This window comes from Hirundo rustica, chromosome Z (genome assembly GCF_015227805.2).
Source record: "Hirundo rustica isolate bHirRus1 chromosome Z, bHirRus1.pri.v3, whole genome shotgun sequence".
NCBI lineage: Eukaryota > Metazoa > Chordata > Aves > Passeriformes > Hirundinidae > Hirundo > Hirundo rustica.
The window spans coordinates 21,179,351-21,206,383 of NC_053488.1; the positions used below are offsets into that span (position 1 = coordinate 21,179,351).

The following is a 27,033-nucleotide window of genomic DNA, read 5'->3' on the forward strand; positions in this document are numbered from 1 at the left end:
CACCATTCCCGAGAGATTAACAAGTTAATACATGACGTGGGTTCTGCTGGTCTCAGAAAAATACTGTCTGTCTGCTAGCACAAGATCCTGCATTCATTTTATACCAATTACTCTTCTGCAGAGAGAAAGAATAAACATGCCTCTTGCAACCTGTTCAGAGACAATGTAATCTGTTCCAGGCAATGACTTCACACCCAACATTCAAAGCTTCAGACACAGCTGTACTCAGACCATACAAATTCAAGGGAGTATTACTGTAAAATGAACAAGTAATTTTGCACCTATGCCAGGAAGAACAGTAACATTTAGTGTTCACAGTCTTTAATGACTGTGGCATTCCCTGAACAAAAGGCATGGACAAGCAGCCTCCAAACCCCAAAGCCCTCCCTTTAAAACTGAAATTGCCGTGTGGTCAGGTTTATCCTCCTAAGCTCTGTCTGCTATTGTAACCCATGCAAAATGGATGCTCAGCTTCTGCCTTTACAGAAAAAAAAATTATCCAGGAACCCTGTAATTTCCAATGACAGTCTAAAACATGCCCAAATGGCGAATTACTGCCTTGTTCCAGTTGCACTGAATATGGCAAATATAGTTTCCTTCTAATATTACTGGACTGCTTCATAAGGAAATGAGAGTTATGCAGACTTGTTATGAAAGCTTCTACGTTCCAAGAGGTTTTGTGAAAAAGCAACAGCTAGATGGAGAAGAGAAACCCATACCAGCTGCTGTCCCTAGAAAGCCTGCAGCCAGCTGGCTCTCATGTACCAACTGCTACAGACAACTCAGAATCCAGCTGCAGGCAGGACACATGCTGCCGTCTCTCCAGCCAGAGCTACGGGTAAGGGAGGAGAGCTGAGGGCACAAGGGAGGAAAGTACATAGCAAATGGAGCAGGACATCTGTAAGCCTGCTCAGGACAACTAGAGGAAAGAAACTGGGATTTACTGTGGGAGGGAAGAGGCTGTAAACCCAAGGGAAGTAGGGTTTCCTTAGTGCTTGTTCACAGAACATTGTGCTGGAGCAGCGACTGGAGTCCCCCACCAAACTTCCTGCTGCCAAGCACCATATATGCCAAGTCTGCATCAAGCCTGCAACACTTTGAACAGAGCAGAAAAATCAACACCTTATGTTTTCAAAGGTCTTCAAACACTGATGAAATACACAAAAATCCCTCCATAACAACCTATTTCCTAAAGCTCTTGACGTAAATATACAAAGAGATAATTTTCAGAAAGAAACAGCCTGCAAATCACTTACTCAGGCAACATGAATACATTTCAAGAACTGGTGATTAATCTAAGCAAAGGCCTACAGCTACACAGGCTAGTAATGACCTAAAAAGCACTTAAAAGGAAACCCAGAGCATTTTCAACCTCGCCCTTTTCTAAAATATGATTCTAAATCTGGACTTCAGAATTGGGTCAAACCTGTCACATTATTTTTTTTCTGAAAATATATGGAAAACGAACAAAGCCATTTTTAGGGAGAGATATTTAAGTTTACATACTTTTCTATCAACCACCATAAATAAGCATAAAACTCCCTATTTACAATAGGCTACCAGAGACCAATTTTATTATATTAATAAATTGGCTATTTATTATAGCCAATTTATTCAATTTTATTTTTGAAAATAAAAATTTTCAAACTTATTTAAACTGCTTTTAATCAACTTTATTGAGCTTGTAGAAAGAATTCTACCACTCATCTGTACAAAGCGTGCCTTCATTTATGCCATGGTTATAATAACAGTGTTTTAATTCTAACGACTGATGTGCAGAGATTTCTGGCTCTACATACAACCTTTGAAAAACACACTGGAATTGTGATTGCACGGAAGGCACTAGGCACCTAATGAACATCAGCTACAAACAAGTCCACCAAGCCAGCACTGCTGACACACACATTAGTAACTGACCTGACCTCTCTACTTACACATCTTGCTCCTTTTTTATTGTTCAACCATTTTGAACACCAAAGCTTTCATATATCAACTGCAAAGCTTTCAGTAACCACCAGCAGACCTTTCTCTCACTACAAGAAATTAACCTCATTCTAAGAATAAAAGACAACTCCCCATCCAACCCTTTAAAATCTGACAATCTCTTGATTGACCTGACAGTCTCTTCGAAAACAGCCTGGTATGTAATGGGTATTTTGGGCCTGAATGTGTTGATTTGAATTTCCATTTGATTATGGGTTAGAAAATTTTAGAAGTTAAAGGGCTGTTAGATGCAAAAAGATCCATAAATGTAAAACAGAAACATGGGTGTGTAGAAAACCAGTGCTGCACATGCCTCTAAATAACTCTCTCCTCATCCAGCAGAAGGTGAGCTTTGATATCTACTAATGAAACAACACACTGACTGCAGTACTGAATGCTCTTCAGCCATCAGTGTGGACACTGTGCTCATTCCCTTCACCTCCTCCTGCTATTCCAAGGCAAGGAAGGCAACCAACACAGGCAAGACAGAAAGCCGCATCAACTCTAATGCCCAAGTGCATGCTATCTGCTGAATCATGGACATGGCGATTAAGTCTAAACAGTGTCACCATTAAAAGGGTGACATCTGTCACACTCTGCTATCTATCTTTAAACAGAGCATTTGCTGAAGCTCCTAAAATTAGAAGGGAGCACACTGCAAATACCATGGTAACTACTTGGCATGGTAAATCAAGGTCCTTAAGGCTCCCACATAGATTTGCTGCTATTGTGACTAGAACTATGCAAATGGCACCTAAGATTCTTCCTACTTACCAAGCAAAAATGTTACCTTGGATTAAACCAAGAATAAATCCAGAATGAATAAAGCTATTCATTCAAAATAGCAGTAAGATTTTTCTGATGTTAATGAGTAGCTCAAAACTGCTTAAAAATAATCTTGTTTCTACAAGATTGTACATTGTAAAGCTAGATTGTACATTGTAAAGCCCTCCTAACAACTGATTTTAAAACACAAACAAATTGCATTTTGCAGAGAGAGCTCCCTCCAAGCAGTTTAGGAAAGAACAGGAGGAAAAGAAAGGAAGAAGAGAGATGGTACAATGGAAAACCTTACATATTAAAAGAAATAAAGATTGTTGATTTTGAAGGAGATCACTCAGAATCTTCAGAAAACAGTTGCTGGATTTCACGTCTCCATTTTGGTTTATAACATGTTCAGTGACAAAGTGAGGGTTCTGATTACTTATTCAATAAAAGCAGGATAGAACAATGTATTTTGAGTGTAGCTGTTATATAAAGAATTGTGCCTCCAGTCTTTGCTTTCAATTCAGTCCTCAATACATTGAACATCTTGGAAGCTCTCTCTCACAACAAATACTCCTTTGAGATATTGGTACATTGATGTTCCAAAACTGAAAGAAGAGGCTGCTGGTGTCACAGACAACCAAAAACTAATTACCTTTAAATTTGGTTGCCAAACACCAGTAGCAGATCCCAGAAATAGGTCTCAGAAGTTTCCTCAGTCTTTTACACAGATTTTACTCTCATATTACAAGGAATTTTTTTTTTAGTCAAGAGCAATAGCTGCTGATTTAAATATTTTCCTTTTTCTTTAGCATTCTCTAGGAACATCAGCATAGAAGTGTTCATAAAGCAGACAATTTGTATATACACAAGCAAGACAGATGGGATAAATAGGTGTGCACTGCCTACATTGTTAAAGATGTCAACCCTCCACACACACACAATGCTGAGCAAAAATAGAACCATCCCAGATTACAGGTGATGTGGGAATGCATACTGAGAGAAGACACAGCTGTCAAAGCACAGACCATACTAACAGGTGACATGGGGCTGAGAGTCCTTGTCAGAGCACTTACAAGTAAAACTTCTCTTCCCATACAGGGTTCAAATTCCCAAAGATCGTTTTTGTCCTCTTCTTTGTTTTACCCACTTGAACAGTTACATACGGATCACTGGATCCAGTCTTGTCTTTGGCCTGCAGACCCTGAGCACACACCACTGAAAGGAAAAAAGAAGAGTTACCACCACTCTGCAACAAGACAATGTGTCCAATCACAATGTGAAGAAGCAGCTCAGAACGGCCAGAGAACTAGGAATATCTCTCGTGAAAGCATTTCTGATGAGCCTCAGCTCATGGTGCACTACAGTGCCTGCAGTAGACGTATCTGCACCTGTTACCTGTATGTGCACCCAGCTGAAAAACACAAAAGGTCAGAGAAGCCCTTTCTCTCTGTTCTAATGTCACACCAACTCTCTTACTTGAGGCTCCCAAGTGAGACCAAGAGAACCCCTGACTCTCCAGCTCACCAGTGATCGTGATCTTTGCTGACCATTTTGAGGTACCATCAAGCACGCTCTGTTTCACGGTCTTCATCTGCTGAGCATGTGTCATTTTGCTCTCACAAAACACATCTCTGATCAAGTCAAAGATCTCAGGCTTATTCCGCTCTCGGATTTTCATGCGATCCTTCATGGCCATGATGAAATTCTGGGTCCGGTCTTCAGCTCCATGCTTTGAGCTCTTCTCCGCTGCTCCTGTGCACCAGAAAATATACAATGCTCATCTGGAACAAACACACACAAAATCACATCTCACTGATTCTGGACAGGGGCATCAAAGCTACAAGATACCCTTCACATGATGGCTCCTGATACTGACATTTATATGCTATCACCCCTGTTCCAACATACACAGAGAACTTGGACATCCGGAGGCAGGAGGAGTAGTTCCTCTATAATCTGGGATCAGATTGCCCTCCTAACAACGGGTTGATTTACAGCTGAGGAACACCCAGGAATGAAGTTCTTAAATTAACAGCAGGCATCAGCATGGCCTCTTATCTTGCAATGAATAAATAAATCCTTGCTTAGGCAAGTGCTAAGAAGAGGACATAGGACTTCCATTACAAATAGTAGCTATGAGCTTGTCACAGTGCTGCACTTCAGGACCACAGAAGAGAAGATCAGATGGATTCATTTTCTACCTATGTGTGTCACAAAGCTCAGAGTCACTGCAAATCTATGTCTCCTTCTGCCTGGAATGACCCTGTTTGGATCAGGCATCAAGCTGCAGAAACACAGAGTGCCTCCCTGGATGCCTTTCTATTTCATCAGTTCACATGGAGACAACTCAAACAATCAATTTCTAGAACTGCACAGGTATATTAACTGTAACAAATAAGATAGCAAACCCAAGAATTCAAAACTTGGGCCATTATAACCATGCAGTGCTACTACAGCAGCTGGAAACACAAGAGCTAGGCACAGTCTGTAACTGCACAGGTAGTCAACTCCATCTGACAGAAGACTCTGGTTGCTTGTATACCTCTTAAAAATTTCAAAGTTCTTATTATTATGAGATAAGACTACTCCTACCACCAAATACTTCCTACTCAATCCTGACAGTCATTTTTACTATCAAAATTTAGAAATTGACTACTGTGTCAGATGTGAGACATGCATCAATAACAGCACCAATGTGAGCTAACAGGGCAGATAACTCAGGTGTGAAATGAAAAGCAGGATCTCAGGATTGAACACAGTCTCTCTACACACTGTCTGCAGCAATTTCAAATTATGATCTTAAATCAGATTAAGTTAAACCAGTACAAAAGTCCCGTGAACACATTCAATCATAACCTTTCTGTTTCATGTAATATACTTTCGTTTGTTTTTCTTCTCCAGGATAGTTTAATTAAAGTAAGCTTAGTCCTAGGAAAAATGTCCTCATTCAGATATTCACCAAATATTAAATTACCTTAAAAATATGTATTAAAGCAAGTGTAAGGAGCGTGCAAAGGGAGTCACCAATCACAAAGACACATGAAACTGTTTTCTTCTAGAAGTGGGCAAATACAGTATCTTAAGTGCCCTTGCTGCTATAAGGAACTCATTTTGCATACGAAACTGTTTCAGCAAGTAGTGACTAAATATGAAAAAAGTCCTAAAAACACATACACACAGGGGAGCCCAGCAGTACATGACCAAAGAGAATAAAACCATTTTGCAATAGACTGTTACCACTGAAGTGCCAGAAGTTCACTAAAGACACTGCACACCAAGGCATATTATTAAGGACCTGGGTGTGAAACAAGTCATAATTTCACATTACCTGAGTACTTCTTCATTTTTCTTGCTAGGGGCTTGATGTTCAGTATTTCATTTAGTACAATAGAAAGTACATGCCCCAGAGTTTCCTGTTGTTGGCTTAAGATGAAATGAAATCAAATATACTGGAATTAATTACACAATCCCTGCTGTTTCTACTCATTGGTGATGCACCTAACATTTATTAAAGGAATATGAAATTGAAATGATACCAGGGCTATGCTTTGAACTTCAGATAAGAAGTGCTATTCAGCTTTAATAGAACTAGGTCTCCTGAGGATGGAGATGGACTCTATGCTATATATGCAGGACAACAGAAAACTACTGGGAAATTGGGAAAGGCCAAACTGAACAATTTGCCTTTCCTAGCTGAAATTCTGACATCTGTCATGATCCAAAGAAATCAACTCTGCCCTGACCTTTCTAACTTTAAGGAAACTCAGAGCAAATTAAAACTCTGCTTAATGCAAGCCTTGCAGGAGGCTTTAGAATGCAAATTTGGACAAATGGAGAGTTCTCATGAAAACCATGTTTAACATCCGAACAGCCTCCAGGGACCTCGCACGTGGATTTATCCTCTGCAAGCCTAGCAGCAGTCTGGGTTGCAGGATGCATGAACATCCTGCACCCTGGATTGCAGGATGTTCAGACTATGACGAGACACACATCCCTACAGCCTTCTAGTCACCTCCAAGACTTGGCTCTGCCTTGTGACACCAGAGGAAACCCGTGACCTCTATCCACACTGCTTCCCCATGATGCCCAGACAATCTGCCCAGGAAGCTCCGTTATTTCTTCTCTGGAAAAGGTCTCTCTCTGCCTGCAGAGACTGTGCCTGAACTGCAGAGCAAAAGCCTGAATCAGACAGACACTTTATTTAACAATACAGACTAACAAAGAACACATAATGTCTGTTCTGCTGTCTCAACAACACAGTCTTTTAATTTTGATACCTATTCTTGGTACACAACCAAGAAGGCTCCTAAACCAAACACTGGGAGACTAATTAACTATGATATATGAGTTTTAAAGGCAAAACATGTCACTATACTGAATAGCAGAGGGTGCTTTTCCTGGTCTTAGACTGGGATTGTGTTTCTTCAAGCTGCAAAGAGGTTTTTGGTCAGTGTATCATTGGAATATACAGGTGATGTGTACAGGTTCTGGGCTTTCTTTCTTCCTCTACAGGACCAAATTATTACTCAGTTTATGACTGGAAACAGAAAACAAATGTATCTATATTGGGAATTGTATTGATACAGCTATTAGTAAACCACCAGTGCTGTTATTCTATGCTTTAAGAATTCAAGAAAGCAACACTGTTAGGATACAAGGCAGCTGTTCAGTAGGCGGATAATGCTTAGAAATTATATATTCCTGAAACTTAAAATAGATATTCAAGTTTCAAATAAAGGTATCCTTCTTCCTTCTGTGCAAATATTTTTCTACATAGGACTCTGGGACCAAACAACTGCTCATCACCATGGTGCCTAATCATCATTCAACCCAGAAGCCAAGATGATTAGCACATAACTTAATCGGTCTGACTAACATCCCACTCATTGACTCGGCCTCTGAAGTGCAGCTTCTGAACTCAGAGTACAACACACACAAGTTTCTCATCCAAAAAGCAAGTTACACCTGCCTCACAGTCCTGAGTCAAAATGTATCCAAACAAAAAAGTTAGCCCTGAACTGTACAGGCCTCTTACCAGGCTCTTGCTCACATAATGTCCTTCCCTACCACCCTCTTGGTAATCACTCCTCTGCACTTGTTCCATCGTCTCCTACACATCCAGCCCTGATTTACTCTTTCTGCCCAACTCACTGTAATTCAGTTAGTACTATACCAGTTCTCAAGACAAGAAATAAAAGCTCAGTTTCCAAAAGCCTTGCATGCCATGGGGATGTTAAAGAACATCCCTTTATCCACTCTCAGCCAAGTAAGAAAGGAAAGGTTCAGAGGGATTTCTACTACCAAGAATAATAGGTGGCTAAAAAGAGAGCACTATCCCTTGAGCAAGTATTTATGAGCTTATGATGAAAAGGTATGTGTCCTATCATCAGAATAGTAACTCCTAAGTACCTGCAATACTTTGAACCAGGAGGCTGCAGTACACATACTACAGCTGATTCCAGGTTTTTTGCACTTCAGACACCACAAATTCATGGAACATCCTTGCTGAAGCAGTGCAAATGGGTTTTGATTCAAATTGCAACAAAGCATTGCTGAATTTTTTTCACCAGTGCAGTCCAACACTGATGATAAATTTGTTGAATGTATCAGATAACAACTTTCTTAAAAACACAGGGACAAAGAAAAATACCTTCAGAAGAAATAACCAAACTTAATTCTAAAAGACTTGGAGAATTATCTTTCCCAGAAAGGTATGAAGGATGGAAAATAGATAAACAGCACATTCTGGATCTAAGGAATAAAACCCCAGGTGTCTACCTATTTTAAGGCATAAACAATGGAGAAGTATTTGCGACCAACCTGAACATTCATTTTACTCCAATGCAACATTTTCTGAAGGACTTACACAGACTTAAGTGAATATATATCCTGAGGTATCAAGGTATAATCAATAGGATTGTATTTGCTGCCAGTCTGAAAATTTATTTTACTCCACTGTAACATTTTCTGGAAGCCCTAAATAGACATAAGTGAAGGTATGTCCTGTGAATGTTTTGGGTTTTTTGCCAACAGCAACAATAAAGCTTCTGTCAGGAAAAAATTGTCCTGAGTTCAGTATACAAGAAAGTTCAGTCTTGAATTTATGGGATCTCTAAACTGTTGTTTGTCCCCTGAGACACCCTGTTTTTCATTCCTCAAGCACAGACTATGTTCTCCAAACATATGTACAAAAAGAAATTAAACTTCTCCATTTTCCTCTGGCTTGCTGTGTTCCAGTTTGAAGAATTTTAGCATGAACACACTGAAGCAAAGAACACAGTTGCCTGAAATTGTCTTTTAATACATTTCTAGTATTGATAACAAATGTTTTTCCATTCCAGAAGCACATTCACCCCTTTCTCCAACTCCCACCACTATCCTCTCTCTCCTCTGTCTTTTCATTAGACAATTACCGTCTCCAGCTTTCGCTACATCTCTACCCCAGCTAATGATACCTTCCACATTCACAGTGGGTAACCCTGCAGACTCTGCTCACAGTGTCTCTTCCTTGATTCTGGACACATTTACAAGTAATGCAATAAGTTAAAATTTTTTTGGTTGAGTTTTATCTTTCTACACCCTTCACACATTTTAAGCCTGGTGTACTCTTAGTTGTTTCCTCTCTGTTTCTGTAACTCTGCATGATAAAGTATCCTGAGTTTACTTCTGAAATAAAATGTGAAAACATCTGCAACCCCCTGAATAAAATAACAAGTTCTTACTTAGTGCTTTGCCATATATGAAAAGTAATTTCCAGCTGCTTCTTCTATTCTATGGAAAAACACGAAGTATTGCCATCGTCACATCCCAGAGCCTATTGTATAAGATTATATAATTACAACTGGAGATAAGAAAACCTTCCCCCATGGTTATTCTTCAGTCTCAGCTCCAGAGACTCCCTGTTCTCAGGGAATCTGAATCACTGAGGTTGCCTTCTACCTTTAATTTTCTCACAGGAAATTCAGCCCTTTTTCTCTTTTGTAAACAATAAGCTTAAATGGATCATCTTTCTCCCTGTAGTTTATCTCCCTCTTCCCCAACATCTGAAAGCATAAACAGGTTCAAACAAGGATTAAGCCAATTCACAGAGCCTCTGCTGCAAGCTATGAAACAGTATCTACTGCCCCAGAAAGGCTTTAAGATATGGATAACTGTAAACTGTAGGAGGAAACCAGAGTTACAGCAGGTGCACTAGGTACAGGTTGTACACCTATACCCTATACCCTGGGCTGCACAACATCCCTTTAGAAACATTCTATTAGGACAGACCCAGCATAGCTGATTCTTTTTTTTTTTTTTTTTTTTTTTTAAATAGCATCATTCCTCCCCTCCTATCCCAGACTGCCAAGCCTATCTCTTGAAAGATTAACAATCTTTTATCATCCTCTCTCAAGACATTCTCATATTTCTCCCATTACTACTGAACTCTCTCTAGCACTCATTCCCACCTGAAGTCTCCCTTCTTGAACATAGGTAGCCACAACCCTCCTCTGCAGGCACATACTTCTTCTTACTCATTAGCTATTTCTTTAATACAGAGGTTTTTCCCTGTTGTTTTCAACTTCAGAACCACTGCTCTGTACAACAGCTTTGTGACTGTTCCCTCTCTGCTGCTGGTGCAAACCTAATCCTCCTCTGTCCTCCACAGATTTCTCCCTCACTGAGATATCACAACTCCCTTGCAACATTACAGCATTATGGGTATGTATCTGAATCAAGTCTCGATGCCTTGAGCTTTTCACCTCAAATACCAAAAACTACCAGTTAGCAGAGAGTTCTGATGAACTCCAGAAATAAAAAACTCAGGAACTGACTCTGTGCATCAGACTGTGACAGAAAACTGAGCTACGACCAAACTACATTCTCCTGGACTAAATGCAACACCACGGCTCTTTGCTCAGTCACAGAAAGGTCTCAACAAAGTCAAGGTGCCAATGATGCAGCCATTCAAATGCAATAAACTCACCTCCCAACCCTCGAAGACAAATCTAGAACTGCTAAGCAACTGAGGGACAGAGGTGTTTGGCCAGATCAGATGTGTCTTACAAATAAAGCATTGCAAATAGTTCTAGACCTAACTATGACAAATTTAAGATTTTGTATACATCAAAAACACAAGTATAAACTATATCCATTTGAAGTGTTAAGAAGAGTCATAAGAAAAAACAAATGACCTATGATTCACTGGTATCCTTTGCTGAATCACACAGCCTGGCTTTCCCAAACAACTATAGCCTAAGGCAGACACAAGATCTGACTTTTTATATTCCTAGAATTGCTGACAGGAATTTGCAGTAAGTCCCTTCATATTCACAAACTTTCTGATTCCTTTGACTTAGTCCATCAAGCTACAATGACAAGAAAAGTAAGAGTGGACAGAAAGAGCCACACCTTCCTCCTCAACACTTAATACACATGAAAGAAATGTCTATTCTATTTAGACTGAGATACTTTGCTCTCAAGCAGGAATATAAATTTGAGACTGAATTAAGAAATGGTATTTTAAGCAACTGAAAACAACTGGACCAAGGCAGATGCCTAAATGAATTCTTTTTTCTCTTTTTTTTCTCCCTTTAATCAAATTCCTTTTAAACTTCTCCACTGTTTGTGCAAGGTGCCATTTATTCTGCAAAGTTAGAGTTCCTTTAAGAGGTGACTTAGTTTTTTATTTAGTTTTACTTAGTTTTTACACCAATAAAATAAACAGAAATGCTAGCAGGAAGATGAAATACTGCCTATATACTCAAGCAACACCTTTGTAGCTGACCCACCATCTCTGTTAACTCAGCCCTAGGTCTCTAAAGTGGTTCAGCCAAGCAAGCCTAATGCTGAAAAGACAAAATGCCTTCCCAGGCTGCTGTTGGTATAGATAATCCAAGCTAAGTCCAGGGACTCTAAGCAGGAACACAGTGTTGCTCTAAAAAGCTTAAAACAGTGACACAGACTGATGGCTGGAACAAGCAACCTGACTGCAATACTAGGGCAGGAGGGACAGAACAAAAGTCAGAATATTCTGCCTCATACCCTATTCATCCAACCCACACTTCAATGAAGGATACGCTGGCAAATACACAATCTGAGATGACACAAAGAGAGCAAACAAAACAAAAAACCCAAACCAACTATCAAAAAAATCAACCAAAACCAACGAACAGATGTGAAAAAGAATTAAACCTTCTTTCAAAGGACATCATGCACACTGCTGCAAAGTTCTTCTGCATCAGTGGAGCTGTCTGTGCCCTCCCCAAGGTGCCCAATGGCACGTTTTCGGAAAACACACAGTCACTTTAATCACTGCAGCTTCACTGATCCCTGAGATATCAGCAGTACATTTAGGAAGGCTCTGGCAACAATTTCTGAAACAGCTACACTCCACTGGCCACTACTCACTCTGTAGGCAGTCAGCATTGAGCAAGTCTTGGCACTTCTCGTGGCACTTGACCCCGCACTCCCCGCAGCGCATTCCCTGCCGTGCGATGCCCCACAGCAGCCCCTCACATTCATAGCAGTAGGTAGGAGTTGTGGCTGTCCACACTTCAAAGTTGTGTGGGGTTGTACAAGAGATAGGGTAAATTAAGGCTTGCAAGGTCTTCTTGTAGACATGAGATTTCTGAAAGGCAAGAGCACATGTAAACCAAAATCGAGGAAGGTGACTGAGCCTATTTCTTCTGTTTAACACAAGAGTTTTACAGGAAAAGGCATGACCAATGCAACAAAGCTGCACATTTGAGGTGGACAAATGCATCAAATTTTTACATGTGGTGTCAGGAAGGTGAGGACACCCCTCACCCTCTAAAAATGTCCCCAGACATTAAAAAAGTTGGAAGACAACAATTAATGTTTGTGGATGGGAAATATCTTGAATGAAGCAAGTTTCATACACTGTCCCTTATGGCAGATAGCACAGAAACAAATGGTAAGATTATTGAGATCAAGAAGTGTTTGGACAACATTGTCAAGGCAGATGATGTCTCTTGGGGTGTCCTATGCAGGATCAGGAGTTGAACTCAATGATTCTGATGGGTGCCTTTCCAACTCAGCATATTCTGTGATTCTGTGTTTCTATATTTTTCAGCATTATAATGACACATTAAATATTATTTTTATGTGTTTAGTTCCTTTAAACAAATGGTAACAGGAAGCCTTGCATCTGTATTTCTAGACATCTGTGAAGCTGGTTCTGGATCTCATAGAGCCAAATCCCTTTAATTTGCTTACTAAGAATTAAGAGAAGTCAAGCAACCCTCCCACTTACCAGCTCTTCATCTTTGAGCGATGTTCTAGTAGCCATTGCTGAGGTAATTCCAGCTTTTCGGGATTGAACCAGTGACTGGGGAGGAAGAAAGTTTGTTATTCACCACTGACATTTACAAGTGCAATGGCATTATATGCCCAGAGATGTGAGCAAGGGGCCTCTGTCATGTCAGAGATCAAACCAGAAATCTACTGCATTTAAGCTGGTTTCTTAAATGACTGCTCACATCTCAGAGGAGTTAAATGTATACTCTGAAAGATCTCCAACTTGTTTCCATCTGTCCATAATCAGTCTCACTCTAGTAAATTTCGATTTGCTTCTCTGAAAGAATTGCCAAGGAAACCTGGGTTCCCATCTCCACTTTTACATTCTGGTAGGAACAGTAGCCCTTCTACTGTCTGAGGTCACTACAACCGACTCACTTTTCTGTATCTAACTTAATTCATGTCCAGAAGGAGATTATTTCATCAGCTTTGTAAAACATACAACACCCCAAAATGTGACAGTAAAGTGGTTGCAAGTAATAAGGATAAAAGAAAGCGAATGAGTTGGGAGCAGAGGTTTGAATGTGACAGTTTATCACATTCATGAGCCATCACTGAACACAATGAACTACATTTTCCCCTTGAAGAACTGCCTTTCACATCATGCCAACGCTGCTTTGCAGCTGCGGACAGCACAGGGCATTGTCTTTGCAGCACCTCACAGTGGCATACAAGGGATTTCTGCAGCCACTCCAGTAATATGAAGGCAGAGAAGGAGATTTAAAGATAGCAGCATTTGCTTTGAAATCATCCAACTCTATCAGTTTTGTACGATTTATGTTCCGTTTTATCCTGTTTCAAGAGAAACTCAAAAAGTTCATTCCAACAGTGATGGAGCAGGACAGAGCGCTGGATATGCATTCACTGCAATACTGCAGGTTCAAAACAAAAAGCAAAGAAGTAGAGGGGGACCACAGAAAGTAAGGAGTTTTTTTCTGGTGAAGACTTGATGGGTAGTCTTCACTTCCACTTACCATGGCCTGTGAAGAGAGAGAGTGAATGCATTCAAGGGAAGTAATACAAGTTAATGCCATTGTTGCAAAGATTTAAGATACAAGCAATTAGCTAGACGCATACCAAGCTGCCCATGCATAAGCTGGCAGGTAAAATTGTATGCATCTTTTCACATGAATTACAGGACATAGAAACTTCGGTCTTTCAGCTGTTACAGCATTTCTCTCAAGTATGAAATCGCTACGTGTACTGAATACAACCAACCAAAAACCATTTGTCCAGCAGAAGCCTTATTTTACCATATCATACAAGCATATGAAAGTTGTCCTCATTACTCACTTGGTTCTCATGCCTCCTCAGTGCAGAAGTCTACTGGCAATATTGCAAATAGCTTTTAAAATCCAAGCACATATGCTCATTTATCTATCCTCTAAAACTCCAGCCTTCTGGTAAGCTGCCAAACCTCACTTGGACATTATAACTTTCCCTAAGGTATGTGATTTTTAGCAAAACATTTAAAAATTATGCAGGTCTAAAAACAATCAAATATTTTGTGTAAAATAAAAAGGATTAAGAACATGAGAAATACCCTAATTCTGTCAAATGAGTGAAATTGTCTACAAAACCACAGCTCATTCTCATTCAGATTTTTCAAGCAGTACTCCTAACCCTTTAGTGTAAGAATTAATTTAACAAAACGCTTGAGCTTCTAGAAGTGACAATGAATGTTCCCATATATCAAGAAAGTAAAGCCAGCTGTGTAAATGCTGTGGGGCAGGAGTGAAACAAACAAAACTCTTACCAGATCACTGACAAGCGGAATTGGCTTTTTTTTGCGTAGATCAGGCATGCTATCGATGCCATAGAGACCACCTGCAGGCCTGGAAATTCAGGAGGAAAAAAACCCAAAAACTAATTAATTTAGGGTTGGGAGGGGTGAAGAGGGGGATGCTTTACTGAAGGAAGAAAAGCATCCAGAAGATTATACTTAAGAAAGTGTAAAGTTAATGCCAAAGACGATTAAGTGTTTATCTTCTTCACATGCAACAATCCAGACACTCCTGCTTGGTGCTGGTTGTTAGGAGGGAGTACATCAAAGAGGATCAGCCCAGGGGCATGATGCTGCGACCCATCTTCTGATCCTAGTCTAGAACACACTTAATACTGGCTCTTGCGGTCCATATAATTATTAGGAAAGACTCTGACATCGTACGAGAACACATATCATTTTTATTTCTGTAAAAGAGACCATTCATGATGCTCAGCATTTCAAGCCATGCAGACCTGTATACACAAGAGATGGTATTTGCTGGTAGAAGTGACAATGGAGCAAAGGGCAACTACTCCAGCACCAGATAGAGCCTGACGAAATAAAGCACTCTAACCTACTTCCCTCCCAATGAGACCAGCCTGGATAATTACACCTGGATCCTGCCACTTTCTGGTAACACAACATGGATGTAAACCTGTACTTGAAGATGGGTCTATTAATCCACCTTAAAGGTCCCCAGTAAATGCATCCATCTCTAAGGACTTTAGATAGTGCTTTTTCCTAAAGCTGGAAACTGAGCACGCTCCTCTCTGCTGTGGCTTCCTCCCTGCAATGAATCTTCAGCCTAGCAGGCAAAACCCACAGCACCTCTCAGTGCCTCTCTCATCTGCCCTGTCTCCACTCTGCTCTCAGGCCTTGCTAACATCAAGAATATGGCTCCTGAGGCCTTCTTCTTGAGACTGCAAAGGAACCCTCTGCCTCTCCATCCTTAGCCATTTGTCTTCACTCCCTGCCATGCTGGCTTACACGTTTTGGTATTTTTTGTGATGAACTGGCTGGCAATTTCAGCCTGGTTATTTTCTTGGTTTGGTACAATGTACCCAGTCAAAACGCTCTGTGGGAAAATTACAGGAAAAAGGAGTATGGGACAAACTGTTCTTACCACCATAAGAACTACATTTGAAAACTACCACTACAGATTTGCACATGCCATGAAAATTGTGAGGTTGATAAACAACACGAGGCAACCCGCAGCAATTAGAGAGCAGGGCGAACTCAAGCCCCCTTAAATACAGCCAAAGGCAAAATAAACCCCAAACAACAAAAACATCCAGCATGACCAAACCTATAGTATAGCCTGAGGATGGGACAAGGATGTCACAACACAGCCTCCCATGAGGCTGTGACAAAGAGGAAAACAGTCCATTATTACAGAAACATGTGACAGAATTGTAATGGTACAATTGACTTTTTTGATGGGGCGTAGGAGGGTGATGTGTCCGAGCCATGGCTGAGCTGACACCTGCTGCTGGCTGCACAAGCCTGGTGGGAAGGTGAGCAGTCATATGTAACTGCAGGAACTGTGCCAGCCCCCCAGTTTTCCAACAATGCATTTTTCCAACACTGGAAATTCTCACAGTGAGGCCATGCTGTGTTTTTTACTAAAGGCTATCCAGAAAAACTTCTTGACCAAGTCATACTGCAAAAACCCCTTCTGACTTAGCAAGAAGTAAGAAATATGTTTATATTGCCACATTTGTCTGCTGCCTTTATGTTACAAAACCTTTCCAATACTGGTGATACTGTTTTGGGGTAAAATAGGTGTCATGGCAGTTTACTAGGATGATGCAAAGAATCCCAGGATTACTTAAACCACAACACAGCTTTACTGGTAAGCTTTGTGTCAAGGATTTATCTAAATCCCTTGAATTATGAAAGCATATATAAAATCAAAAGAGAGAGTGTATAACCTGAAAAGATGCAACAAAATGATCACAAGTAAAACTCCAGAGTTAATGCTCCTGCTAACAGTTTTTTTCCTACATGATTTCAATTTTTTTTTTCAAATTTAATTGAAAGGAAACTGTGATACTCTGACATTTCCCAGGAAAGAAGAACATTAAAATTGCATGCTTTATAAATTCAAGATGAGCCTATATAAATTACTGTGCTTGAGAAACATGTCTAGTAACAACTTGGTTTGTTGAAAAATACTTTTGATAGATTGAGGTTTATGAGAGAACCAGTGGTAAGCCAGGATGACAAATGTATTTAAAAGGTGCTTTTATTTGTCTCTGAAGAGAGGTGCCCTAGTACATACATAGCTACACACCCAGATGACCTGCTTTTAGCTTGTTAATATTAATTAAAAAATTCAAGAACAATTCCAAATTTTCAGGAGTGTGTTTTCAGCTACCTCAGTACCTTTATTCAAGCCCAACTGCCACCTTGCTTAATAAAATTACAGTGTTTATACAGACAGAAGAATTGAGAGTGCCTCAAATACACCCAGTGTAGTTTCATATGTAAGAAGGTGTCATGGGTTGGCACAGTTTAGTTTTTAGTTATGGAGAAATGTGGAATGTATTTCCTGGTCAGGACCTGCAAATTGCTTTACAAAGGACAGGGACCTATCAGAAGGTTATTTGGGATATTGGCATCTGTTTTGACCACTGAGAATGTCAAATGTGACCTTGGGAAGTACCCATATATAAAACCCCTGATTTCCTGCAGGTCAGCCCTTTTCCTACTGGTTGGTTCAGCAGGTAACATCGAGTTAAGCCTGCTGCTTCCTCCCCTTTTTGGGGGGATCTGGCCTGAGCCCTGGCCGGATTCCATCGGCTCCCGGGTTGGGGTGGGGAAGGAGAGGTTGCTGCTTTACAACAACTACTTTCTCCAAACTTCCCTGGGCAGGGAGAGATCTCTGCCGGGCCCCTGATAAGAGCTATGGGCACCATTTAGGCTGAGGCCACCCCGATTTACACCAAGGGGTGGGCTGAGAAGGCATTTATGATCCTGCCTGGGGTTTTTTTGTGATTCCGGACTGCCCGAGTGCTCTGATCTCTGATGTTTCTGCATGAGAGTTCTTCCCTCCCTCACCGGCATGGCCCTGAACATCTAACACCATGAGCTGCCTCGAGAGAAAAAAGACTCTGGACAGATTTAACCTTTTCCTAGTAAAAAGAAGCTTCCAAGGCTTAACCCTTCCCTAAGAAAGAAAAGAAAGGGACAGAGTGACCATAGAGAAGAAACAGCATGAAGTCAGTAGAGCAAGAGTGAAAAGACTATTTGGGACTGGGGGTTGAGGAGTTTGTCATTCCATCCTTACTGAGCCATGGAGATGAACTTTATATGTAGAATATCTCTTTAAATCATAAAATGATACGCATTTGGGGAGATGATGGTTTAGATCTGTGTGTGGATTTGAGCAAAGGTGTTTGTGATAGACTAAGTAATATTAATCCTATAAAATGCTTGAACAGAGATAAAGATGAGAAGCCCTCTGTGCCAGTGAAGAAGTGAGAAGGTATCTCTGTACCTTGAGGTGAAGAATCCTTTGCTTTATTCATCTTTAAAAGGTGACAGCCCAGTATGCAAAAGTCTAAGATCTATGACCCATAAGCAGCTTGGGAAACTGCTCCTGGGAGGGTCACAAAGGCAGGTTTCTCCAGGCAGTTGTTTTTTTGACAGTTAAAACCCACAAGAGAACTGTTCTAAGTTGTCAGTGGGATCCATGACTCTAAGAGTCTCCTCTCCTAAAGATCGGTGAAAGACTATTGTCAAATGGTGAAACTGACTAAAAATCACAGGTTTTGTCTCTTTATATTGTTTTGTAGGAAAGTTAACAGTTTGTAGGGGGAGGGAAGAGTGTTTTTTTGAGTTTCATCCTGTTTTTAGTTTATCCCGAACTTTCTTTTTCCATTCTTTAAGTGTGTGTTAATAAAACTATTTGTTCATTTCTAAGCTTGAACCTGCTTTGCTTTTCTCCTCATCTCCCACAGAAAGAGAATAAACACTAAGACCACTACACTAAATTTGGCAACCAGAATTTGGTGAATGTGAAGCCACTACATAAGGTAACTCTCCTCTGCAATGGATGTAATATTTATAGCATTATTATGGAGAGCTGTATTGAGGAGTGAATAGCATTTCTGTATGAGAATATAATTTGCACTAATAAATAAAAGATATAGATAAGAGATACTACATCCAGAGACTGATCCATAATATCAATTCTACCTTTTTTTTAGAAGTGGTATCTCCAAAGCCAGTGATTACAGACAGGGAGCTCCTATTGCACTATACTGTAACTGAAAATTACTTAAAGCATGTATTCATCTTTTAATACAAGTTGTATCACACAGAGACTTCCATTTAATCTTGACAAATCTAAGCAAGCTAAGGTGGTTTGCAATGACAGAAGATAACTACCTCTTTAAAGGAAGAAGTATACCACAACTCTAATCCTCCCATTGAAAGACCAACTCAAAACATAAATGATTTAATATACTTTGAAGCAAAATGTGGCTAAGGGTGGAATTAAAGTTTTACCACCACCCACAACCACCTCTTCTGGGAATCCCTTTCACAGGATGAGTGAGTATAACCAACTTTTGTCAGAACTATATTAAGACTGTTTGGTTGTATCTTGCACAGAAAAGGAAAAAAGGACATATTAGAGCAAACAATACCTCGAATTGACAATACGTGTTTAAGTAATTCAGGACTTGCAGGTGTATCCACCTTTCAGGCTAGGAAATAATTTGGTGTGCATGAACCAATAAATAGAGTACACAGTCTCCTTGTTAAAGCAGGAGACGGTGCTGTTTATAGTTAAAATAAATCACTGCCTCCTGCTCCTTCAAATTGCCAATTCTCCAGCAGCCTGCTCACTAAGTCCCAGGTTCCTTAGGAAAAGCAGGGGGTTGCTAGGCAGCTCCAGGCACCCAGAGGTGACGCTTTGTGGGAATATCAACACCACAGAACAATGACTCCAACAGCAGAAAGCCTCCAATTTAGCTTCATGTTTTATTAGGGAAGCTTCCCTCACTAATACGAGAATTAACTTAAGTGTGTAGCAAGCCAACATCTGGCTGAGATTTCAGGGCAAATCTTGCTAATGCTGACTGACAGTTCCTAAAGGGTGCCCCACCACCAACCTGAATCACACTGATTGCGTATCAGGCACATAACCTTTAAAATGTATCACTGCCTTTTTTCTGCCAGAGGATCCCACGGAAGCTGCCATGCTGGCACCTATCACCACAGAGTGTCATGCTGCAATTACAATCAGAATTTGTCTGCTTCATTTGCTGCAAGTAGTGTGTTGTGGAGTGCACAACCTGCTCACTCTCATCTGTGCAAAACAGGCACGATGAGCAAAGCATTAAAAATACAAATTGCAATAATTTCTAGAGTTAGTGCAGTTTTAACTACTACAAGGAATCGTTGCAAACACAGAAGACTTCCCCAAACCTGTCTTCCTCTTTTAAGAGCAGCAGACACAGCACTCTTTCAGAGCTACTCTTTCCCCCCTCTGCTGCCACCAATCCAACGACTGATCTGGAGAAATTATTTCAACCACATCACTCTGAGATGTTCAGTAGCAATGACTTAATACTGCTACCATAAGCACTTGCTGCTAACACATTACTGATTATACATTGCAACTATAGCCTTGTTCTTAACCACAGGTCTGGAAGAGCTGCACATCCCACCTCCAGCTGCTTAAGAAGAGACTGAAATACAGCAGCAGCCTGGCCTTCAGTGAGGTTTGGCACTTGATTATTTCATTAAAAACATCATAAATGCTATTTTTACTTAGACTGAACTGTAGACCTCTAAAGTACATTCTAATTATAAATACAGGCATAAAAGGTCTCAAAATACTACTTACCCTCCTTTGAGCCAGGGTGGTTTTGACGGATCAGCCTCATCTTGGCCCTGAAGTGGGAGAAGGGGAAAAAAACCAACATGAAATTAGTTTCCAGAAACACCAGAAGAAGTATTTATATTGTATTCTGCAGAAAGGGTAACAGACCATACTGCATGCAGGCAAATGCATACAGAAACTCCATAAACACCTCCAGTGACCAAGATGCCAGGGTAAGTCATACAGACACACACAGACTGTGTAATTTTACTGAATAGCTAGGACTGAAACCTGAAGAGCCTGTTCAGTGCAACTCCTCATTCAAAAGGCAGTCTTGAAAACAAACTTTTTATTTTTTTTTCAACACCAATGAGTTATTGGAGGGATCTTGCTACTACAGGTCACCACTTAACATGAAAGTGGTCATAATGAAGATGTTATAAATTAAAAGCCTTTGTACAAAATGCACAAATGACAGACTAACATGTACCTCTGTATGAACACTTGTGAGCTTTGTTCATGACCATGCAAAAACTCTTTAGTCTCCTAAGCAGCAAGATCCCGTTACAGCTTCACTCATCTGAAAGTATTTAATTTCTAACAGCCATGAAGAAAGAGCCACTACCTGCAGGTCAACTGGGATCCCACAGTGTAATGGAAAAAAACACAGACTGCAAATGTGGGGATTCATATTTATGAACTCAAACCATGTTCTTATGTTCATATTAAGACTACATTTATAGAGTGACATTCTGTTTCTCTGCAGATCTTCAGTGGACTAATTAGAAGTGATAACTATATATGAACACTCGCAATGTACCTGGAAGAAACAATAGCTTCTGGAGAAGGGGAAAATGGTTACCCGTAACTGGAAACCTCCTTGTTTCAGCTCACAGGTCATCCTGCACTGAAAGAAATGCTGCTTTCACACAGGACTAAGCAGGTCACAATGCTAACAGCTAAAACTCCAACCTCAGATAATCACATCTGCCAAGAGAAAAAGGAGGCTGCAACTTGCACACAGAGAAAAAGAAAGTCTTTCCAGCCATGGAGCTCACAACCCGAGAATCAAAAAAGTAAAGGAGCCTGAGTCAGGAAATAAGATCCAACTTTATGCAAGCTAAAAGAATACAGCCCCAAAAGAAAGTTCTTTTTTCTTTTCTTCTTTTTTCCTAACCTGTGCCCTGCATGAGCTGTGCAATCCCGCATTGTTCACAGGTGACAGACAGACAAAGAATCCCAAGAACAGAAATAACCAAGGAAGAGAAGTTCTCTTTGAGGTATCAACTTGAACAGAAGCAGATGTCCAAACTGTGTTTTTGAGTCCTACAAATTAGGGAATTGGCAGATTTAAAGACCACATGTTAGTAATGTTTATTATTTTATATTTAAACAGATTGAACAGTATGGTGTTATCCATAATGGAATGAACACGATCAGAGAGGCCTGCAGTGCAGGAAGGAGCCCAGACCCACAGTCCAGTACCATGCATGTTTCCCCACAGCTGCAGCAGCACACCAGGCTCCACTAAGTTTTGCTTTCAAAACTCCTCAGCCTGAAACCTGCATTTTCTCCAGAGAGATATGAACCAACTGTTCATTAAGAGAGATTTCATGAAGTAAATGCAACCAGATCTTTCTGGGTACACAGGGGAGGACATGTCTGCCTTTGCATCTGAACACTTGGAAGAGCTGTAGTTAGAAAGCAACACTAAAATGGACAAAGGCTACATACCAGATGGAGCCTGACACCAATGGCTCAGCTGTGCTGAATGACAGAGAATGACAAACACAAATGTGGCAACATTGACTAGCAGAAAAAGTCAGTAATAACAAATCTTTCAATCATTTTACGTGAGAATGAAATTATATTTGAGACATTAACAGACCACAAAACAGCATGTTCACTGCAGACTGGAGACCACAAGAGCATCAAGAATCTGGGGAAAAGGGGGCAGCAAAGATATAGGGAAAGCTGTTACGTAGTTAAGCAATTTCCTACAGGCAACCATGAGTCAACAGAGAACAGCCAGGAATGTGAACGTGGGGAGGGCAGAAAGTATGTTCAGGAAACAAACCTACATCATGTCCCAGATTCATGATGTGCAAAGTAAAATTTGACAGGAGTTCCAGATAATTAAAGTAAATTACCAAAAATATAATAATTTTTACCAAGCCTTTCAGACATGCAAACAGAAACAAAAGGCAGAGCTTCTCTAGGGTCAAGATCAAAAATCATCTGGGCATAACAGCACACAACAAAAGAAAGAGCTTTCAGTAAGTGGCAATATTGATGAAGGGCCAAAGCAGTTGATGGCTGCGTGGAAGCAGGAGTTATCACCTGCTGAAAGCAAAGAGCTAATTTGCTCCATGCAGCCTTCTCCCCGAGAAAATGCCATGAGAAGCAGCCCCTGACATCCATCAAATGAGGGCGGATGCCTTGAGACTGTTGAAGAGCCAATGCAGTACCCACAGTTAAAGCGTGTGTGTGTGGAGGAGAGAAATGTGATGCAGACTGGTGTAGGACCATTATCAGCTTTAAAAGCTTGAAAGGGTTCTGAGCAAACATGAAGGAAAGAATTAAGATGGAGGCTATTGAAAAACAGGAAAATATGTAACAAGAGGCAGAACCAATTTTGTAAACATTCTGGTTTTGTTCAACAAAGCAACTATTTTTCTCTAACCATAAAATGAATTATGAACTGAAGCTTCATTTTAAATAAACCCTTTTGATGCAGTGCCATGTGACGTTAATAAAGAGCGGATAAGCTGAAGAGGAGGAAGGAGCTTCCAGGTGGATAAACAAGTAATTGTAACTGAGCCAGCCATGGACAACAAAATAAGGAAGCTAGTGGGAGTAAGTAGGTTCTGCTGGTAAAACCTGGAAATGACAAACCCAGAATTATTGACACTGAACTCCCAGAGTGGTCCAGTAGAAAGAACTGATGACAGCAGTTTAAATAAAGGATTAAACATGGAAAAATGGCAAGATCAAAGCCCCAAAGGCTGCCATGAATTTGACTGCATAACAAGGTATTTCTCAGTGGAGAAAAGCATGAAACAATGGATTTGAGTTCTAGTCATCACACTGACCATAAGCCTCTATGATATAGTCAGGTAGGAAGAGAACAAAATCCAGAGAGTATGTCCAGTGAAAAGCATCCACAGAAATAAAAGCATAAATATCTTTGCATTATGTTGGCAAGATTCCTTCAAGAAAAAGCATATGAAATCTTTTTATTCTGTATCAAAGTAAAAAAATATCACAAAGGAAAATGGCAAAAGTAGCCAGACAATGTAAATACAACCCTATAAGGAGAAAAACAAGACATCTTGCTTACTCTAGCAAAAAGAACCTTTTCCTGTGTTTGCTCAATATGCAGGTGAATGGGAGAACTACAGTTAAACAGAGGATGAAAATTCAAAGGTGTGTCACATGACAGCTCTGTAGAAGCCTTTCAAAAGGAGAAGCAGACCCCAAACCATAACAGTTTTAGAGAATGAAATTGAGAGGTTTATAACATCACAGAGTGGCAGTCACCAAGAAGTCCTCTGCAGTCCCCTCTTGCACTAACACATGTAGTCAAAGAACCAGAGGCTCTATCAGCTACATGTGCTGGCATAACGCTTTAAGACATCTCCAGAATACCAGCTAAACAAAGTAATCCACAGTTTTCATCCCTCTCGAGGGTCAGAACTCTTTATATATTCCTCCTCTTTAAAAGGAAGCAAACACCAATATTGTCCCTCCAGATGGATTTGCTGCAGGTGGCGAGTTAACAACTCTCCAAAGGCAGCACTCACACCAGGACACAGCACCACTCCAGCAGCTGCCCTGGGACTTGTCAGCGGCCATGGATCTCCTCAAGTTCAGCCCACGGCAGCAGTCTGAGCTGGTCAGAGCCTGGGCAAGCAGCAGAAACAACAGGCAGGTGGAGAAGAGCACTGCAACAACTTTTTGTTTTTAGCACCGTCCCTCACAAGGACAAATGGGAAGGCACAGGGAAAGCAGACACATTTAACACCCAATCATCCACATGCTGCTGCATGTCACAGAAAGTGTTTTGCTGGCTTACACCCTTCTCTGCACAGCTCTGTCACCTGATCTTTCCTCAAAAGCCACACCAGACTGAATCTATTTTTTTTTTTAAACTCCAGTAAGCACATACGAGAGCACTGAAACAATACTGAAACAAACATGTAAATAAAACCGACCATCACATCCTTATCTGATTTTTTTTTTTTATTTTTTTATTTCTGGTATCAGTGGATGACATTTTTCTATCTACTCTCCTACAAATACTTTCAAATGGGGAAGTGCTTGTCACCCCTAGTATTGCAGTATATTCACTCACAGTGAAAACATACCATAGCCGGCTGCTGAAAGGTCTTCTCCAAGTAATTAATGTTTCTTATCAATCAAGAACCAGTTATAAAAACTATATCAGTGACAGAGCAGCATAAATTTAAGGCCCTGGATTAAACAAGAACAGACATGGTCACTTAAGGCAAAGTATTCAGTCACAGGGAACGCAATGTTTAGTGAAGCCTAAAAAGGAAACAACAGGAGTTTTGCTTACTCAGGAAAAGCAGCAGCTGGGCTTACAAGTAACTTGAGAAGTTATTTAACAAAGCTGCAAATTTAAAATTTTGCAAATTCTGTCATACATAAGAAGACACTTTAATGGACAGAACAAACCCTTATGCATTTGTGTAGATGTGGAAGTCCGTAAAATGGACAAAGGGGCAAAAAAAGAAATAAAACAAGAAATCACAAAGTCTGGAGCAGCACAGAGGAAAGGAAGAAAATCCACAGATCTGTTAACCCTCCATATAAATCTAGCTCTCCACATAAGAGGCTTCCTAACAATGTAATTTTCCAACACATTCAAGTACTGTGTCTAGCACATTATCCTCTTAAAATATAAAACAGATGTAAAACATGTAAAGCTGCTTTATGCTGCTTTATTTAAACAGATAAAAAATCAATAATGACTTCATATTTGTTTTGAAAGTCATCCTAACTTGTTTTCAAATACCATGTTTTATTATTAAACCTCAAAACCCTCAGATATAGGTTAATCTGAATCAGGCTAAAACAAAAAGCAACTGTTTCAATGACTAAATTTAACTTCTGGTCATGCCTAATTAGAGCATTTCTTCAGTGGCATTAACAGAGTCAGACTGAACTAAATCTTCCTAATTAAAACAAGTCAGTCTTGAGGTTCAATGTTTTCATTCACTCAAGTATGGTGCATTTTACGTGGAAGCCAAAGTTTCAACAAGTCAAGGGATTATTTAAAATTCATTCTGTGTTCTGCAACAGTATCCATTTAATTAAGGGCTGAAGAGTCCCAAAGGAAGTTCCTTCCAACTGATGTACCAGTACCACTTTTCCAGCTGACAAATAAACAATTTGAAGGAGGTTACAGTGGTCTTGCACTGAAGCCAAAAGAGGACTGAATTTAACACCTGTATTTGACAACAGGTATCTCTGCATTCCTGAAAAAGCATTAATTGACAAATATTTACCAGTAAAAAGGAAACAAAACTGCTGCTATGTGAGCCAATAAAGCACTGAAATGCAAGTGCATCAGACTCAAGGGATGACGTCTGCATGGAGGCCCAAAATTCGTGCAAGGTTCAGCTTCTCCTGGAAGTCATTTTTGCCTCATTTATACAACTATGGGAGAGGGGGAAGCACAGCAGGCACTGAATGCACATAGCACAGAGTCATGAAAACAAAACAGCTGGGAATACAAAAGCCAGGAATTTCTCGACATGAGATAGAGTTGCTAACACAATTGTTGACAAAGCACACAGCACTCAACAAAACAACTCAACAAAACAAGATCCTTCTAGGAGGAAGGAGTTCCCTGCTGCCCACAGGATAATGGGCAGAGAGGTAGCCAGTCCATGACTAGAAACTATACACACGTAACTGTATGTATTAAGGAAAAAGTTCTGCCCTTCCCATGGGGAACAGGGCCCTGCTCAAAGCAAGTGACTAAAAAGGCATGGGACCTGCAGCAGACATCTTTCAGCATCCAGGTTTGATTAATGCCACTACTACAACCCACAGACATACTTCTGACTTTAATTGATGAACGTGGACAAGCCAAACAGAGATGAGATGAAATGAAATAATATAACTGAAGAAAAATGAAGAAATACTTGGTTTAAACAAGATTCATGAAGAAGACTGGAAAAGACAAGATGAACAACTTGTCCCCTGCTCACGTGGTGTCTGTGCCCATCACACACACCCCACAGAGCACTGAAGGGAAGAGATCACTCCAAGCTTTCATGTTCTCCTCTTTGTACAAGGTCATAGGCACTGAACAGACTCTTAACTCATACGCAGTGTTAACAATGCCTCCGACAAG

The 27,033-nt window shown here is 40.3% G+C and overlaps 1 protein-coding gene across 3 annotated transcripts in view; it reads right to left on the reverse strand.

Annotated features, from left to right (window-relative positions):
- Positions 1-27,033, reverse strand: part of UNC13B (unc-13 homolog B) — a 209,416-nt gene that overhangs the window by 65,465 nt on the left and 116,918 nt on the right. For all 3 annotated transcript variants that reach the window (XM_040089892.2, XM_040089891.2, XM_040089890.2), the window contains exons 11-16: positions 20,673-20,719; positions 14,807-14,885; positions 13,007-13,081; positions 12,142-12,361; positions 4,276-4,503; positions 3,825-3,966 (exon numbers count right to left, since the gene is read on the reverse strand). In XM_040089892.2, coding sequence (XP_039945826.1) covers positions 3,825-3,966; positions 4,276-4,503; positions 12,142-12,361; positions 13,007-13,081; positions 14,807-14,885; positions 20,673-20,719 — 791 coding nt within the window. The remainder of the gene's footprint in view (positions 1-3,824; positions 3,967-4,275; positions 4,504-12,141; positions 12,362-13,006; positions 13,082-14,806; positions 14,886-20,672; positions 20,720-27,033) is intronic.